Source organism: Ipomoea triloba, chromosome 1 (assembly GCF_003576645.1).
Source record: "Ipomoea triloba cultivar NCNSP0323 chromosome 1, ASM357664v1".
Taxonomy (NCBI): Eukaryota; Viridiplantae; Streptophyta; class Magnoliopsida; order Solanales; family Convolvulaceae; genus Ipomoea; species Ipomoea triloba.
The window spans coordinates 32213073-32226688 of NC_044916.1; the positions used below are offsets into that span (position 1 = coordinate 32213073).

At 32.6% G+C, this 13616-nt stretch overlaps 1 protein-coding gene across 2 annotated transcripts; it reads right to left on the minus strand.

Moving 5' to 3' along the window:
• Positions 1-5999: 5999 nt before the first annotated feature.
• On the minus strand, positions 6000-13616 carry LOC116000108 (small G protein signaling modulator 1-like). Of its 2 annotated transcripts, none has more exons than XM_031240143.1 (13): positions 13490-13616; positions 12783-12898; positions 12382-12480; positions 12017-12120; positions 10627-11426; positions 10389-10511; positions 10190-10278; positions 9881-10081; positions 9097-9492; positions 7798-7881; positions 7286-7485; positions 6386-6444; positions 6000-6296 (listed from the first exon to the last, which is right to left on the minus strand). In XM_031240143.1, the coding sequence occupies exons 2-11, from the start codon at positions 12846-12848 to the stop codon at positions 7441-7443; spliced, it is 2007 nt and encodes a 668-aa protein (XP_031096003.1). In that variant the 5' UTR covers positions 12849-12898; positions 13490-13616; the 3' UTR covers positions 6000-6296; positions 6386-6444; positions 7286-7440. The 2 variants fall into 2 exon arrangements, with proteins under 2 accessions (XP_031096003.1, XP_031095996.1); XM_031240136.1 differs by having other exon boundaries at positions 12726-12898.

Genomic DNA, 13616 nt, shown 5'->3' on the forward strand with positions numbered 1-13616 from the left:
GGCTTGCTTGCTTGCATGTACATTCAAGTATGAACGTAGGCTTCATTGCTGCTTGCAACAACGTCGTACCAATACACAGACATAAAACTAACGCGATTTCAACGCCGCACATCCAAATGAGTTTTGACTGGACTTTCAATCGGTTATGGCCTTATATATGGGACAAAACTTTCTCTATCCTTAATCTTGTGACAAAACTTTCTCTATCGCCCAGAGAACATACGTCTCACTTTATAGGATTGTAAAAAGATAAATTAAACTCAACTGATCAATAAACTACACACATAGAATCCCTTCACAACATTGTGACCTGTAAAACTCGATCATTAATTTGTATCCTTAACCTTTACGGCTTTACCTAAGTAATGGTAGAGTTCAAATCCTATTTTCTTTTTTTTTTTTTTCCATTTTTAGGCCTGGATTTTATTTTTTTTTCTTTTAGTAAAAAAATATTTAAAATATGTTTACATGTAGTATAATGATCTTTAATTTTTCTAAAAACCTTTTTACAAAATATATTTTTAACAGAAAAATGCAACGTTATGTTGTAAGTGTATATGATAAGTTGTATTGTGCATACGAGTGGGTAGCTCTCAGACTTTGATAACATGAGATACATTCACAATATAATATATTTTTATATGTTGATGGATAAGAGCATAATTTAGATTTTAGGGATGTGAAAATTATATAATTATTGTTACTTAGCCACTGCATTATTAATACATCCACACAAATTATATATTTATGTTTCGTATATATAAAGAATGAGTCTTAAATGGAATCTTATACGAAATCTTTTTATGGTTTGTTTTTGGTCTCTACAACTTTATATTTTTTACCTAACCGAATATAAAGTTTTCATTTATTCAATGTTGTCATTTTAGCATTTATGAATAAACTAAAAAAAAAAAAAAGTATTTTGAGTACAAAATGGTGGTAGGGTCGTTTACTACTTTAATCCCAATGTAATTTTTTTTTGGAAAAAGGAAATTTTTTATTTCCTTTCTATTTTGTAACCTATTTTTTTCAAGGTTCTTAGCTTATATCAATAAATCTAGTCAATATAATATTGAGTCTCAACATCAAATTTGTTTGTGATAGTCGATAGGAATCAAACCCCACCTTACCACTCGAATGTAGGGTCTTTAAGTTATGCTTTTCATCCACTAAATCAATGCCCTAAAGACAAATTTTCATATTTTTAATCATTGAGTATTTGCGTTATGCATGATTAGTAGTCATTTAAAAAAAATAATTGCATGCTTTTATATATACAATATTCCATTGTTTTTTTGACATGTCTTGTTCGCCTTCGTTAACTGTAATCATTCTCTAAACTAGTTCAACTTAAATACAATTTTACAAATGTCAACCTAGTAGGAGGAAGATGAGAAAGTTAGGAAATGATTGACGGATGCAGTATGAACCCTTATGACAACTTATTAAAAAAAGCAAAATTGTGACACAATTGAAGGCCGTATTTACAAAAGCGAATAACTAGTGACAATACACCCAACTAGTCAGAAATCACAAACAACTCAAGGGCAAAAACGTAATTTATCCATTTAAAAAAAAGGAGTATATTTTGTTCATAGATCATACCCTATAGAAAATTAGGGTTTAATGTAGTAGTTGAGCATGTCAATTCTTGGAATAAAAATGACAAATTACATCTTCATGAAATGCAAAATGAAATGGATTGTCCGGTAGAGAAGATTGGGAAGGGGCATGAAAAAATGGAGGGGCAAAATAGGGAAAGGGGGGAAGATGATTGGGAGAGAGGGTTTGGTTTTGTCAGTTGCGAGAAAGGGAAAGGGAGAAGAGGGATTTTGGAGTGCTTTAAGGCGAAGGGAAGTGGGAGCTGACGCACTGACAGCTTCACAAACACACACACTCTTTTGGAAAGCTTTTAAAGCTCTCTAGGGTTACTTTTGGTTTTTTCCCCTCCTTTATTTTTATTTTTTCTTAATTTATTTATCTTCTTTACTCTCTATTGCTCTCTCCCCAAGATTCTTTAATTATATATATACTTAAAACAATAAGCACAAATCATCTATATATTTTTTTCCCACTTGCTAAGGAATTGTGAAAGTTTGCCTCCCCATTCCATTCTTGCTTTCTTTTTTCCCTAGTGGGTGGATCAATTTTAACAAATTACAAAATTTTAGAACCTAACAGTTGAGTCTAAAATGTTTAAAATATTTTCACATTGGGTATATCTTATTTAAAAAATGAGTAAATTTTACTTCTAGTCAATGATTATTGTGGTATTGACATATTTAATTATGCTCTTTTAATTTTTTCTTATTATATTCTTGATTTTTATTTGTTTGTCGTAATTAGTTGCATGTTTAAATTCCTATTATTCAAACTTTAAGAAAGATGGCTAACATTTAATTTTTTTCATTCAAGATTATCCCAATATGTAATTTATCTCCATCTAGTCTTATAAATTCTTTTAATTGAATGATGGAATTACTTGTTAACCTTCTTATTAACACTGGAATGACAAAAAACTAAATGGATAACTAATTGTAGCAAGAAAATAAAAGTTAATTATGTAATGAGGCAAATTTAAAACAATAAGATTAAATGTGATAATACTGTAATAGCCAATGACTAAATGTAATGAGCTTATATTAATAAGATAATCAAAGTAATATTTTTTCTCAAAAAAAAAAAAAAATTTGCGCCCCAAAACGTGTGGCCAACTAAGTGGAGCATGCTTATTATACCTAAAAGTCACGAGTCCATGTACGAGTTCGATTATTGTTAATATTCTCACAGTCGAGTCCGTTACACAAAGTCTTCATAACGCAGTTTACTATTTTTGTATGATTTGTAAATTAATACATAAGAGTGAAGTTTACCCAATGCACATCCTTAGATAGTGATTGCGGGTTTCTCTAATCACCAACAAAAAAAAATAAAAATTGCTCATTAGAAATTTTAGTATGAAATTGTTCGATTTGAAAAAGGTGTGTAGTGAGTTTGGTCAAATTCGTAGTGACTATAAATAAAAATGATACTTTAACCAAAAAAAAATGTATTACAAAAAATAAAAGATTGAATATCCAATACATCGTAGAAATTTTGCTTTACTATCCAATATAAATCCATAAATAAAGAAAAAAAAAATTTAAAAATAAAGTGGATAAAAGCATAACAGTACTCTACAAGAAAGCTTTTCATATACTTCAGTCTTCAGGGGCATAAGGGCATATTAATCATAAATCTCAAATTGTACCCTTTTAATTTTAATTTTAATTTAAAAAAAAAACGAATAGACACATAGATTCTTTACTTGCAGTTGAATTAGCGTTGTCTGCAGTTAGAAGGAAAAGAGATATTTTCCTATTTAAGCAGTGGAATCTCTAGCTCTTAGACCCCGTTTGGTAGTCAAAATGGAAGAAAGTTTTTTGTTAATTAAAAAGTGGAACAAATATTATTATATGTTTGGTGTGTGCTTTAATTTGTGAAAGATTAGGCTAACTAAAGATGTAATTTTTTTAGGTGTGAAAAAGTTATTCCAATCTAATGGGGACTAGATTCTTTTTATTATTATTATTTTTTAAATAACTGATAATGAGTAAGTTTTGTTTACTTATTTCTCGTTTTTCGTCTCTTATTGTTATGAGAAATTAAAAGTATTTTCATTAGAAATTTCTATCAATGTTTGAAATATTTTTTTTAAAATAATTTAATTGTTATATTTAAAAAATAATACGTTTTCGTGAATTATTATTATTTAAATAGTGGTGGAAAAACATTGAAGGGCCTTGATGGTTTTATTGGACTAGAATCATCATTGAACTAGGTTGTTAAGGGTAAAATTGGTAATGAATACAAATAATAAATAAATTGAATGTTTGACCATATGTGTTCTTTCGGTCCGTAATGAATAATATTAAAAATTGGTTTCGATTCTAAGCCTAACAAGCTATTACAACATATAAACAAATTAGGAAACTTGCCCAAAAAGAAAAGAAGACAATAAACTAGATAAGTAAAGTCTTCGTTGAGTGATGATGGTGTCTGAAGAATATTTTAGACCCATTATTTATAGTATTTTTGGGACTGAAAATATTGAAGAATGAGTGAACGACAATGCTCAACAATTCCATATCACACATGTGTCCATCCAACCAACCGCCTTTCGACATCCTCCCCTTCGCATGCCCTTGGGGCCTAAAAGTCGGTTGGCCCCTATCGTTCCTAGCTACCTAAAAAAGCTCTCCGTTGCCCCCGGTTTTCTCAAGGCTAACAATAGTCGGTAGCTGCCAGTAGTGATTAGTGATGGCCCATGGCCGCTTGTTGTGCATGGCAATACGGTGGCCGACACCCAACCATTTTACCAGGCGGGGCACCATGTTGCCTTGCCACCCTTCCATCTCCATTTTTTCACATTTGTTCCTTATGATCTCAAATTTATGTCCGTTCTCACTTTTGGTCTCTTCATAATCTTTGCATTTTAGAATACTATACTTTATATCTTGTTGCATTTTGGCCTCCAAACTTTCCTTTTTCTTTACTCAATACCCCATCTCTTCCATTTTTTGCACTCTCACCCCTTAACTTTGATCGTTAGCTTAATTCGCACCCATAACTCTCTTTCATTCTTACATAGAATCTTCAAACCTTACCCATGAGTTCCATTAATCCTTTGGACCTTATTAATTCTTGAGCCTCCACTTTTTGGAGTCCAATTGATCTTGAACCTAGATCCCGTTCCTCATTAGACCTTTTAATGTGAAAAAAATTTGACGGATAATATATATATATATTGTGATAAGAGATTTCACTCTTAAAAGGACAATTATACCCCATAGTCAACAAATTGTTGATTAAGTATTACCAAACTAGCACTGCATTGTTTTTGTTTTGGTATCATATATAGTCAAAAGTTCAGTTTCATATTCTTTTTCTGTTTGCCCCTTTCTATTTTCTTATCAAATTTGCCAATAGATTATTATCAATTAATATACGGAATATAAATACCAAGTAACTTGTAGCTCAACAACACCTATTTGGTGCTTCAATAAGTTGAGATAGTATGTATGAACAGATACTAAATTCTAATAAAACTAGTAGTACTCAAAAAAATATACGGAATAACAATTGATATATTGCTTATTATTATTATTGATGGGACATCTTATGATATTTATTTCACTTTGTTAATTTCCTTGAATGAAGAATATATATTGGAATCGTGTAACTATCTACTTTTCAAATTTCACATTTTTATTCCAATATATTTAAAATAACCTTACTTCATAAAATATTTCACTAAATTTTACCATCCTGTGAAGATATTTTGAATATTTTAAATTTAAAAGTTAAAACCATGTGTTAGAACTAAAAACCGTAAACTAAATTGGAATTGATCTGAGTATACAAATGGAATAAAAAGTGAAATTAATTCATCATTTTACCATACATAAATTTAATTGTTATACCACGGACCGTGTTTCATATTGCATTGTGAATCCTGATAAAAAAATTTTGTACCTTCAATTAACAATTTTCATACATGTAAACAAATAATTTGATAATTACTAACACATAATATGATAGTTACAAGTACAAAAATTTTCAACTGCAGATACATAATGTACCAACTTTAAATATAGAATCTAAATGTTATTTTTAGTCTTTTATATCATGGTCTACAATGCAAAGTAGACCTTGGTCCATGACTCCATGGTATAATTTGCCACAGAAATTGCAATTGGAGTAATGCTACGTGCCTAATGACGTTACTTGAGGGATCAACCAATTTACGAATTGTCAAGTTATATTATAACATTTTTTTTTTCAAACATAAAACACAGTGCACGAAATTCTCGTATATAACAAATTTAAAGGTTTTATGATTCTCACAATTATTACATTCTCCACCACCTGTATGACTTCAGCTACAAGGGCAAACTGGATCCTGCACGAGCCTAAGCCTCGAATAATTTTAGAGAACAGATCCCATTAAAAAGAATGGGTGGTCCAAATTTATGCACAAGTTTATTTCACACTAGAACAGAATGCATACTTGCAAATATTTACTATAGCTCACATGGTTCTGAAAAAAATGAATTTCTTTGCAATTAATTGGCAATTCAACAAAGGTAAATATAATCTCACCAATGAATGAGAACATTGTTATGATACTGTAATTGAGAAAATGCAGAATGCCAAGAGAGATAATATGAAGATCCTTTTCTTTTCCTACTTCCCCCCTCCCCCTTTCTCCCCGATCCGCAAAAATGTTTGCTGATAATGTTAATATCCCTTTTTGCCTGGAAATAAATGGCAACGGTTCATCAAAATTGGTTTTACACAGTCCACCGAGTATCTGACAGGACAAGAAAATTTGTGATCATCTAACCTGCAAAACATATTCATGTGCTAGTCTGAGTAAGCAAAGCATGCTTCTTGCATATTGACCTGTAGACAGAATCAATAATGATATTTAGCATTTCAAATTTTATATTAGTAACTCTAGAAGGTTCATAAGTAACATAAAAGCAAGAGACTTAAATTTAGTAATTATCAACAGTCATTTGTAATATATTCAACCAACTTATACATCTTGCCCAAACCAGTAGAGATTCATTCTCATTAGCCATATTTTCAAGCAGTACTGTAGCTCAAACAATAGATTATACCACAATTTAGATTTTGTAATTTGAGCCCACTGTCAAAAACTCAAATACTCCGTAATAATTAACATAAGCACTTAATTACAAAGTACAACCACAAGCTTTATGAAGGGTAAATTATATTGCTTCCTTGAAAATTATTATCAAATGAAAACCATAAACCAGATGAAACAATAGAGAGAGGGAAGGGGGAGGGGGACGCAGAAAAAGCACAAAAAGCATATAGAACCAAATGCAAAAATTAAAAATGGTTTGCTATCCACTTGTTTTTAGATTTTAGTTTTATTTACTTTTCAGAATGTTATTAGTTGGTCTAGAACTTCATGGGATATAGGTTTTGTTTTCTTGAACCAAAAAAAAAAAAGAAAAGGAAACAACTGACTCAAGAACATAGTCATGGAGAAACAAGTCTATATTGCCAGAATCAATAATAGTTTGCTTATAGTGGACATATCCAACCCTAAAGAGAGCAAATTCTACCTATGACAGTCCAAGAATTTGGGCACAAGTTTCATTAACTTGGATAGACAGAATGCACATACAACACACTATCGATCTATATTGAGGACAGCTACTGAGCTAAAAGTACATCAGTCACGGAAGGAAAAGAGAAATTCAGGGATTACCCTGGAAGAGAAGTGGTTGGCTTTGAGTACTAAAAGAGGGATGAATCCTCATGCATCTAGCAGTTTTCACTTAGATCTCCAATATATGCTCAACTTCAAAAGTGTCACAAGGATTATGAATGTGACTTGCCTTTGCCATCCAAGATGGCAAACCCTCAATCTCCATTTTGAGCTACTGGGCTGCTTCTACTTTTGATCAGCTGCTTCAAGGACCATAGGAACATTAGGGCAGAGAACATATGGAATAAGATGTCAACTTTTCTTCCCAAAGGAAATGACATACCATTATATTTAAATACGCTTGAATCTGTCAAGATTATTTACATAATTAAACATCAAATAACCATGAAAATTTGGCATATCAACAACAGTTTCCAATTCCATAATATTCAAACATCATGATCATGATCTCTATCAAGTGAAATGTGTGCAATAAGAAAAAAAGATGCAAAAGAATCTCATTCAAAGCAGGAAATAATTAAAGCCTCAAACAAGGTTATAGCAAGAACAACCTTGAAATAATACTTCTTCCGGAGTTTGATGGCCGTACGCACACATCTCTTCACCCGAATCTTTATCGCATTGTCATTAAAGATCTGAAATATTTCAACATTGATAATTCAGAAACTGCTAGGAAGAAACCATTACTAGTCCTAATATAACTGATAAATTGAGTATCCAAAAGTGTCCAAGCATGCTTTCCCCCTCCTCTTGGTACTTTTATCTTTACCAAGGAGCACAGACCACTAGATTAGTTGAGAAAAAAATGACCACCCACATTATGCTATCAATGTACCTTGAGATGCTTTTAAAGGTACTTAAGTATGATGTAATTATATTATGGGATGAATAAGAAAATGAATAGAGAAAAATCTTAGCAGGACACAGATATACACAATAAAGGCAAAGTGCATTAAGATCAGTGTTAAAACATGCTAATTGAGCCATAAGAAAACATATGGCACAAGCCAATACATCTTCCCACCATTTATTTAGCATACATATAACACACTCTCTAAATCATTAGAAACAATAGAATGCAAATCAAGAACAAAATAATTTTCTTTTCACCCTCAAATGTTTAGTTGTGATTCTGTCCCCAATGTTAGTGTTCATTTAGTCATTAATGTTTTATGTTTCCTTTGCATTTCTAGCAAGTCTCCAATCATTATCAAATTTCCATAAGGTTGTTGGCCCTTTTAAATGCCCAACAATATCCCAGTGGAAGATTACTTTCTATCAATTGCTCCCCTAGGGTAATCCTTTACTCACTGAAAATGTAAGTGGAAGACCACTTAAAATCTTGTTTGAAGCATTGATATTGAAATTGACACTGAGAAAAGTTTAGGGAAGAAGTCACGACTATGCTAAAAATTGAGGATGGAAAAAAAAATACTCTAAGAATAAATACTCCAGCTACTCCAAGAATAAATAAAAGGATATTCATTTTGCACTAAAGCAAATCAAGTCAATATGAAAACAAATCTTTAATAACAAGATCATATGGATATACATAGATCTAGACAAGGAAACAGCATGCAGATTTGATGAACTATAAGTAGCGACAATTTGAAAAGTTATTGCATTTCATTCACCAATGCATGACTTCAGTATTATTAACATATAGCAAAATAACTCAATGGTCATGCAGAGCAAAAACAAAAAAAAAAAGAGTGTTACACAAGAAATGCATGTTAACCCCTGACCCGAAATGATTCAGTCTGCCAAATTATTACGGAATACTCAGAAATGGACAATGTGGAACATAATAAGCTTCAATTTTACAATAAAAGAACTTAAGTTGAACCTGCCTTTATCATATCATCAATCGAGCGGGTTTCTTTAATAATCTTTTGGCGGTTCATAACTAGGATAGCTGCCACACAAAAAACTGGAAGCTCATCATCACCACTCCACATCGATGACACAGCAGCACTATTCTGTATGTGTTCAGTTTTTGACCAGAAATTTCTAGTCAAACCACAAAATGGATGAGCCAAAGGTGACTTCATTCCAGTGTTCTCAGAGATGGTATGTTCCACATTTCCATGTTTTGAGGATGATTCATTTGAAACTTTACTTTTATTATCAACACTTTCTTCTCCTAATTCCACATCTAGTTCCTTTGGAATCTGGATGACCAACAATTCTGGACAGTTCTTTAGATTGCAAGGCATAGATTTCTTAAAATCAGCAGCCCACATCATCTGCAAGGTGAAAATAATAAACCACCACATCAGCTTAACAGTTAGTAGACACCATTGTGATTATGATTTGAATCTTATGCATCTCACTTTCTGTCAGTGCAAACATGTTTTTCATATTGAAAATAAAATTTTAAAAATAATAGTAATAATTGGACATGAAATTTGGAGTGCCGGAATGTGCTTATAGACTACCCAGGGATTGTTAGTGTCAGACGCTGACACAGACCTTAAAATTTGGTGTCTGAGCTTTGTAGTTCCCCAAGTGGGTATTCATGAAACTACTGACCAATACTCATAAATAACAATAACAACAGACCTTAAATGTAGTTCCCCAAGTGGGTATTCATGAAACTACTGACCAATACTCATAAATAACAACAACACATACCTCCCACAAACAAAGAGACTCATCAAAAGATAACTCCCGACGAAAGAGTACCAGCAGCATCCGGAAGGCAAAATGGAGGCTCTCGGCACCTATATTTGACAGGTGAGAAAACATTTCTCGGTCGGTAAATTCCAAGATATGCCATAGTGTTTGCAACTGCTTCATGACACCAGTTGGGCCTTCCATCTGAAAATTGTCCCGCTAAAAGAGAGGGAAAAAGAAGAAGAAGAGGAAAGAAAGGATTAACAACCTTAAAACCGGTGAAAGAAAAGCAAACAAAATTGGAACAGTTTTCTTTTTAGGATATACCGTTCTTCGTATAAGCATTTCAAAGCACCAAAAAGCATCAGCATTATCCTCAAAAAGAACAACAAAAGGAGAAAGCAAATCACTCATTCCTGCAGGAAAGTTAATGTAAGAGTCAGAATTGAATATCAAAGACCATGCCTCTGAACTTCCACAATTATGATAGAGTGGAGAAAATTCAATGAGAAGAAAAAGACACAACCTTGGCAATATCCTGTTGCAGGATCAACCCATGCATAAACAGCAAGTATGTCTGACATCCTAGCCAAATTTTTTGTATCCCCATAAAATTCAAGATGACTGTCCGTTCTAACTACATCAACAACTAAACACCAGAAAATTGAAACGCTCTTCAAACACAATGAACTTTAAGCTATAAAAGAAAATCAACGAATCATGTCAGGGAAAAAATCAGAGAAAAGAATTAGTTACTAATTTACCTATTCGATGAAGTGTCCAGAGCCATTCAGACACTCTTTCTTCATCAAAAGCACCTCCTTCAGATGTAGTCACATTCGTATCTGCTGTATCAGGTGCATCAGAAATTCTAATCCTGTCATAGATCTCCATTTTATGCTCCACTTTTTTAGATTGTGAAATGGAATCAGTCACATCAGGACAAACTATTTCAATTTCAGATTTCAGTGAAGGCAAGGAATCATAAGATTGGGTAACATTTGATTCAATGACTAGATCAGCATTATTTTTTATGCTAAAGCTGTGCATACGTTCATCTCCATATCGCAATTTACGTCGTGTATATCTACTGTCATGTGACCTGTATAGTTTCTTATTTTTGCTATTCTTCTCAAACAAATCTGTCACGGGCAAAGGAGGGAAGTCAAAATCATTTCCAGTTACATATTCTGATCCATGTGCTTCTGAATCAACTATGGGGGAACTACAACTATATGGACCAGGAGTAGGCAAAGAACTGAAAGAGTCACATGCTGCACCATCTGTGCTTCTCCTCACACTTACAAGGTCACCAGGATCACTAAAGATTTCCCCTGCATTTGATGTATTTGTAAAATTGTTGTCCTGATCAGAGTAACTGACTAATTTGTTAGTATCAACACTGAAAGCTTGAGCATTTTCAACTTCTGTTTCCCTTCTTCCATCACCTCTAGAACATGTTCTCATATCCATAACTTTGGACCCTACAACAAAAGCAAGGGTACCAGTCCCAATGCTGGAATGCATTTTTTGGCACAGCTTTTCAAGGTCTCTATAGCGTTCCCTGCATACACATTTTATAGATTTTTTATATCCAATTGTCAATCAGGTTTCTGAATAGCATTTCTTCATACCTCCACAAAAAAATTAACTTAGGTATTATAGATTTTTTTATATATATTAATCATGTTAAATAATACTAAATGATTAGTTACATACAAAAGAAAAGGAAACCCCTATAATCTGTACTGTCAAAAAAATCCAGAGTTGTGAGAGAGATGAATAGAAGCAGGAAATAAAAGGAAATGGAATAAGAAAAGCAAGGAAGATAAGGAAACTGAAAAAGAAAGAGGCAGAATTCAGGGTTGAATTTTGTTTGTGGACAACACAAGTTAATTTCATTTTGCTTTAATTTACTTTGGAACTTTAACTTGTAAAAAAATAATTAAAAAAATAAAAAAAATGGGCAAAAATCTATCTTTTCAGCAATGTATCTCATTAGCAGTAAATTTTAAGTTTGGACAAGAGAGCCCTGCTCTATTTACTAAACCATATTATAAAAGTATTATTGTGTTAACAAAGATGATAACATTGATGATCAAGACCAAAATGGTGGTGAAAACAACATATTGTAGTGACCAGAATGGCCAATACCTCCGAGCAGTCCTCAGTTGCATTCGATACTCTGTTGTGCTGCTTAGGGCGTAACAGCCCAAAAGAAATTCCCAAACTTCCGGTCTTATAGATGGATCAACACCCTATCATGCAAGAAACAAAACATTTAGCTCTATAAGGACAATCTAAATGGCATGCTAGTTTTTACAATGAATAGTACCAGTATTATTATATATTAGGTAAAACCTAAAATACCAAAACCAAGAGCATTAGTTGATATAAGAGTAAGACTGTTCAAACTTCTTACTTGGAGATACCATATGTATAAATTTCCAGAAACAATCTAAATCTAAAATAAGATAATGATGTAATAACCAGAATATGACAAAGATGAAAAGAATTACCCCAAAAATGATCAATTTCAGAACTTTCTGAAAATTATGTATCTTTCCATCACTATCAAAAGTTGCCTGCCACCTGTCTGGCTTGAGCATTTTCTTTATCTAAACAATCAAAAACAACAAAGAAGGCTTCCCACATTATTGAGGAGAGAATGGAACTGATGATGAAGGTAAAGGCATTGCATGCAAGTACAAGATATAATACAAAAAGGCCAGTCAGAATTTATTTTTTTTATATCTTTTCTTTTGTTAAAATTACCGCATGTTCCTATGCTAAAATTGATAATTTAAATGGCCACTAAAGTAAATTGGAAGGAAATGTTCTCAAGCCATAGGGTAATGACAACTTTTATAGGTGACTGATGAAGACAGGGCTCTCCAATGTCTCGGACAATTGAGCTCACTCTTTGAAAATTCACAGTGCCACCCTTTCCACATTTCCATTGCTTCCCACCCCTGTCGAAAGACATCACCTATGTCTCTCCCTTTTACTTACTGCCACTTCTCAACTTCTGGAATCCTGAAAACCAAACAATCAAAAGACCTGAAACGTTCATACATTCATATATTCGCATATTTCAAACAAGAGTGAGGAGAAAGGGAGCACAAGCAGGATATGTGTTTGATTATGTGTGAACTTACAGGATTTCAACATAAATAGTTGCACATCCTTATAAATAATCAAGATTCTTCTAACAATTTATTTTGCTAAAAACAATCAACTCGAATTAGTTTCTATCCAAATAATACCAGAAAATGCCAACTTCATACCCATATCTATCAGTTAATGCATAATTGTCTGGCTCCAAACACACACAAAACAAGACATATCTAATATCTAATATTTATAACAGACAAGAAAAACTCTTTTCCGACAGAAATCATTAGTTCATATTAGTACAAAATAATAAAACGAAACAGATTTTCATCATAATGAAAAATATAAACATCAATTGACCTTGCAATTCCATCAGTGATCGGGTTGTATCGAAAATTCATTTTATTGAAGTAAAATGATTGGGACAGAAAAATCGACTTTCAGATGTACACAATGCACGTATATATACACATCGTATGAAGAGAGAGAAAGCAAGAGGGAGAGAGAGAGCACCTGAGAATATAGTGAGACGGAAGAGAGCTCCGAATAACAGAGATCGGAAAAGAGCTGTGTCGCCATTAACAGGTAGAAGACCGTTTCTCGGTCTAACTTCGTTTTTCGCCTGAAATTTATTTTTTTC

Bases quoted from the DNA above. Each gene is read 5' to 3' on its own strand.
- LOC116000108 (XM_031240136.1), bottom strand. From the start codon at position 12,848: ATGTCTTTCGACAGGGGTGGGAAGCAATGGAAATGTGGAAAGGGTGGC. The intron at 11,427-12,016 runs GTATTGGCCATT...ATGTGTATGCAG, and splicing joins CAACTGAGGACTGCTCGGAG to GGAACGCTATAGAGACCTTG. The intron at 7,882-9,096 runs GCAGGTTCAACT...GAAATATTTCAG, and splicing joins CGATTGATGATATGATAAAG to ATCTTTAATGACAATGCGAT.